Source organism: Austrofundulus limnaeus, unplaced genomic scaffold (assembly GCF_001266775.1).
Source record: "Austrofundulus limnaeus strain Quisiro unplaced genomic scaffold, Austrofundulus_limnaeus-1.0 Scaffold1943, whole genome shotgun sequence".
Lineage (NCBI taxonomy): Eukaryota > Metazoa > Chordata > Actinopteri > Cyprinodontiformes > Rivulidae > Austrofundulus > Austrofundulus limnaeus.
In genome coordinates, this window is record NW_013954345.1 from 1 (window position 1) to 5,962 (window position 5,962).

Genomic DNA, 5,962 nt, shown 5'->3' on the forward strand with positions numbered 1-5,962 from the left:
CATCAGAGGACGGTGTTAACTTTCTGCTCTCTACTGGCTAGAAGACTTATTCTTCTTCGATGGAAGGATCCACATCCTCCAGTATATGGTCATTGGTTAAGAGAAGTTATGTCTTACATTCATTTAGAGAAGATTAGATATACTGTCAGGGGATCTGTAAAAAAATTTTGACATTTGGCAGCCATTTATATCTTACGTAGAAAAAATTTCGGCAGATAATTTTGTGTAAAGGTTAAATATTGATTCATTATACACAAACCTGTTCATTGTATCACTTGATGAATACTAGATCGATTTTTGTTATTTCAGTGGATCCGGTATAGGAGGGGAGGGATTTTGGGTGTGTGTGTTTTGTTTTGTGTTTTTGTAAGTCTTTTCTTTTTTGTGGTTTGTTAAAAAATATATATTAATAAAAAGACCTTGATCAAAAAAAAAAAAAAACTGACCCAAGAACATTATGGTTGTTCCTCAGAAACAAACTTAATAGGAGGGTTAAGAACCTCCTACTGTTTTTGATATTCCCACTTCAGCACATTTTCAAACAATGGAGGGATGCTCTGTGGGGCAGGAGCTCAGTTGCAAACTGAGCTCTAGGGAAGGTGCTATGTACAAAGGCTATACCAGAAAGTGTTTAGGCAGCTCCACATGTCTATAACAGGAGAAATATGGGGATTTCTAAATGGTCGAGGCAACTATCTGGTTATGTTTTTGATAAGGGAATGACATGAAGCTCAAAAGTGTAGATTTTACATAATAGCCCGCTTTAAACCTCATTACCCACAAGCCATTGGTTGAAAACAGGAAGTTATGACTCTACAATGCTTTTTGGGGCATTGGGCCAAATACAGGAGATTGAGTGATTCATGACTCATGGAAGAATGATTGATAAAAAAAAAATAAAAATATTAGCACAAGGAACCAATCAGAAGTAAGGCTGGGCAAGTGTCCAAATGTCTGGAATCTGGCAAAACCTTCATTTTGACTGGCAGTGAATGCAACTCCCAATGTTTAAAAAACTAAATTTGCAGCAGCACACCTTCAAGTGTTTGATGGCTTGTTCAGTAACCAGCTCTTCCTTCTTGTTCCACTCAACGGAGTACATCACACTGGTCCAGATGATGCTGATCATGGCCTGTTCAGAAAGGCTGGCCTTTTTCATCTCCTCTCTGGTGAAAGCAATGATCTGAGAGACAAACGCCATGTTTCTGCTATTAGAAAAACATTTTTCTCTGATAAGCTTGCCTTTATGGAGAACTGAAACAGATATAATCAGAAATAAAAACAGAAATACACTACTCAAAAAATAAAGGGAACACTCAAATAACGCATCCTAGATCTGAAAGAATGAAATATTCTCATTGAATACTTTGTTCTGTACAAAGTTAAATGTGCTGACAACAAAATCACAAAAATCATCAATGGAAATCCAATTTATTAATCAATTACAAGCACTCGGAGAGTGCAAACCTCCTCCAAAACCAATTTCCTCCATCCTGTAATAGAGTTACAAAGGAGCACACCAATATTACAGTGCCACCTGCTGGACACTTTGAAACCCATGCCATGTGAAAGCATCACAGCTTTGCCGATCTCAAGAGTGTTAAAAGAAAAAAATTCCTGTATCCGCATCGTGATCTGGAACATCACCAAAATTTAAAAGTGTTTTACTTGAGCCAGTATCCACTAGGGGTGTAAGAAAATATCGATACACTGAAATATCGTGATATTTCATTTCCCGATACTGTATCGATATTCTAAAGCCCTGTATCGATTTTTAATTAATGTTTAAAATGTCAACCTTCTTGCCAACCGTACATTTTTATGTTGTAGTTCAGCCTCTAACCACTAGTTGGCAGCAGTGAGCCAGCCATTTGGCTCCTCTACCTCTTGAGCACCAGAGAGTAAGGGTAGCATTAACATTGTAAGTAAACATTAGCTTTTCTTTTTTTTTCTTTTCAGTAAGAGTTTTTATTTAATAGAATTTTTGGACAAAATAATCGCAATATATTGCCTTGCTTACAGTATCGCAATATATCGGGATATATCGTATCATGACCTCTGTGTTATGATATGTATCATATATGTATGATATGTATCGCCAAATTCTTGCCAATACACAGCCCTAGATCCGCGTGGTAAAAATGTCATGACAATCCATCCACAAGTTTTTGAGTAATGTTGTCCACAGACAAAACAACAGAATGACAGAACGACAGACAGACATACGCGACCGAAAACATTACCTCGCCCTTGGCGGAGGTAATGAAGGCGTGGATTTACCGTCACACACAAAATTAAAGTGGAGATCACACAGGCTAATCCGACCTTGATGTAATGTCCTTAAAACAAGTCAAAATGAGGCTCAGTATTGTGTATAGCCTCCACGTGCGTGTATGACCTCCCTACAATGCCTGGGCATGCTCTTGATGAGGTGGCGAATGGTCTCCTGAGGGATCTCCTCCCAGACCTGGACTAAAGCATCCACTAACTCTTGGACAGTCTGTGGTGCAACGTGACCACAGATAGGGCTGCCACAAACGATTATTTTTATAGTCGACTAATCACCAATTTTTTTTCCCGATCAGTCGACTAATGGATCATACGTTAATTGAATATAAAACATACAGCTTATCGCGCCAGAATGCAGCTGCTATTATATAACCATCATTAGATTTTAGCTATATGCTAACTAAAAATAATTGCCATGGAAGGCAAATTCTGCCTTGCATTGCACAGGTTTCTCTTTCATGTTCTTAAAATGATCCCACACTTTTGAGCTCCGTTGCCAGGTAACCATGATACCAGAGCCTGTCTGTATAATGTCTTGTGACATCCACAACCTACCCGGTTACCACCACTATTGCGCAAGTGTGTCAAGGACAGAAAGGCAGATGCGGCAGTGGGAGGTGTCAAAGCAATTTGGAGAGAAAAACAAACTTAAAAAAACAGACTAATCGACTATTAAACTAGTCGTTGACTATTTTAGTAGTTGATTATTCATCGACTAAGCATGGCAGTCCTAACCACAGACTGGTTGGTGGATGGAGCGAGACAAGATGTCCCAGATGTGTTCAATCAGATTCAGGTCTGGGAATGGGAGGACCAGTCCATAGCTTCAATGCCTTCATCTTGCAGGAACTGCTGGCACACTCCAGCCACAAGAGGTCTAGCATCGTCCTGCATTAGGAGGAACCCAGGGCCAACCGCAACAGTATATGGTCTCACAAGGGGTCTGTGGATCTCATCTCGGTACCTAACAGCAATCAGGCTACCTCTGGCGAGCACACAGCCCTCCAAAGAAATGCCACCCCACACCATTACTGACCCACGGCAATACCGGTCATGCTGAAGGCAGCAGATCACTCTCTACGGCATCTCCAGACTCTGTCACATGTGCTCAGTGTGAACCTACTCGCTCTGTAAAGAGCACAGGGCACCATTGACGAATTTGCCAATCCTGGTGTTCTCCGGCAAATGCCAAGCATCCTGCATAGTGTTAGGCTCTGAGCACAACCCCCATCTGTGGACGTCTGGCCCTCATACTATCCTCATGGAGTCAGTTTCTAACCGTTAGTGCAGACAAATGCACGTTTGTGTCCTGCTGGAGGTCATTTTGCAGTGCTCTGGCAGTGCTACTCCTGTTCCTCCTTGTGCAAAGGTGGAGATAGCAGTCCTGCTGCTGGGTTGTTGCCCTCCTACAGTCTCCTCCACGTCTCCTGATGGCGCCTCCAGCCTTTGGACACTACGCTGACAGACACAGCAAACCTTCTCGCCACAGCTCGCATTAATGTGCCATCCTGGATGAGCTGCATTACCTGAGCCACTTGTGTGGGTTGTAGAATCCGTCTAATGCTACCATGAGTGTGAAAGCACCACCAACATTCAAACGTGACCAAAACATCAGCCAGAAAGCAAAGGTACGAAGAAGTGGTCTGTGGTCCCCACATGCAGAACCACTCCTCCTTTGTGTCTTGCTAATTGCCAATAATTTCTACCTGTTGTCTATTCCATTTGCACAACAGCATGTGAAACTGATTGTCAATCGGTGTTGCTTCCTTAGTGGACAGTTTGATTTCACAGAAGTTTGATTTACTTGTGTTATTTAAGTGTTCCCTTTATTTTTTGAGCAGTGTATATAAATGGACCGATAAATACATAAATAATTTTAAAAATGTACCAATTAATAAAAGGAGAACTTCATCTCATGTTTTATAATTTAAGTGACCTTCATATTAATTTTCCAGTTTAGCTCCAACAAATGATATATTTTAGCACATAATTTAAATTTTACTGTTTTTTTACTGTCTCTACTATTGGTAAATAGACAGGAAGAAGCAGGAGCTGACCCAAGAAGGGCAGCCCACCTTATTTGCATAATGATGCAGAAATGAATAAGGTTAAGTAAAAAAAACAGGAGACAGAAAAGTGTAAAAGAAACACATGGAAATAAAGACATGTGAGGAAAAAACTATTTAAAAAATAAAAACATTTTATAGAGACAAATTCATGTACAAGTAAAAGGAAAAACAAAAAATATAGAATGTTTTAAAACAGTAAAGTTTAAGTTATTTGTTAAAATATGGATTTGTTAGAACTAAGCTAGAAAAATAAATATAAAAAGGCCAATTAAATTATAAAACAAGATCTCCTTTACAATTAATTGGTGCATTTTGAGTGGATTCATTTATTGGTCCTAGGCATGGGACGGTATGAAATTATGACGGTATGATAACCTTGGGCAAAAATATCACGATTTCGCTGTATGACGGTATTATGATTACAGCTCTAAAAATTTTGTTTTGAAATTTGTATTTAAAACAAAAAAAGAAAACATCTTTTCTATTATCCTATTCAACAGGTGTTATGCTGAAATTTCATTTACCTGTGTGCATCTGTACTTGTGATTTTAAGCACATAATCCAATTAGGTTATCTTGATAAAGTTTACATCTAAAAAGATAACTGCTTTTCTACGGCTTTACTTGTTAAGACAAATCAGTGTATACTGCACGACAAGTCTTTTTATTGAAGTAATATATCACGTTGGGAGTTTTTACTGTATTTTAAATTAGAGATGTCCCGATCCAGATTTTTTGGCTCCCAATACAATCTGATTTTTTTAATGATTAGTATTTCCGATACCGATCCGATAGCTTTATTTCTTTCCAAGTGACAAGGTTGGTAGTAGTAACAGCAGCGAGCCCTACTGTTCCCACCACAAGAAACATACAGTTTGCAGATTTTGCAAGATGCAGTTTCAGCATCATTGTTTTCCATTGGACAGTGTTCCCACGCTGTGGACATGGTTGCATGCTTGTGTGTGTTGACTCCTTAATGGCAGTTGTAAAGCATGATGATACTGAAAACTGTTGCGAAAACTGGATCGGTCCGATCACGACTAAAATCTGCCACCAATACCAATACTGAGTATCTGATCGGGACATCCCTATTTTAAACGACAACGCGTTTAACATAAAGATTATATAATTACACGCACACTGAAACAAGAAATCACAACTATGAATGTGTGTTTAAGAAATGCACGTTCAGCTAACGATCTGCTCGGTTAAAGGAGGCAATTTAATCGCCGTTCACTTAAAACTTACCAATCCAGCAACTCATTTTTGCAGACAAGCTGTGACCGACGCATTGAGCCACAGTAATACTGTGATATGTTTGACAATGATGCTACAGTTACAGTAGGGAGAACAAGTATTTGAAACACTGTTGATTTTTCAGGTTTTCCCACTTGCAAAGCTTGTAGATGACTGTAATTTTTATCATAGGTACTCTTCAACTGTGAGTGATGGAATCTAAAACAAAAATCCAGAAAAACTACAATGTATGATTTTAAATTATTAATTTCCATTCCATTTCATTCAGCTGCTCCACGCCTCTTTTGGATCAGCGCTGCGGGTTCATTATGAACAGGTTTACGTGAGCGGGACCTGCCCGCCTTCACC

General features: G+C 39.2%; 1 protein-coding gene across 1 annotated transcript in view; it reads right to left on the reverse strand.

Moving 5' to 3' along the window:
• Positions 1-1,036: 1,036 nt before the first annotated feature.
• LOC106536711 (basic leucine zipper and W2 domain-containing protein 1-A) overlaps positions 1,037-5,962 on the reverse strand; it is a gene marked incomplete at its 3' end in the record, with an annotated part of 16,472 nt that continues 11,546 nt past the window's right edge. The window contains 1 exon segment of the mRNA XM_014034028.1: positions 1,037-1,183. Coding sequence (XP_013889482.1) covers positions 1,037-1,183 — 147 coding nt within the window.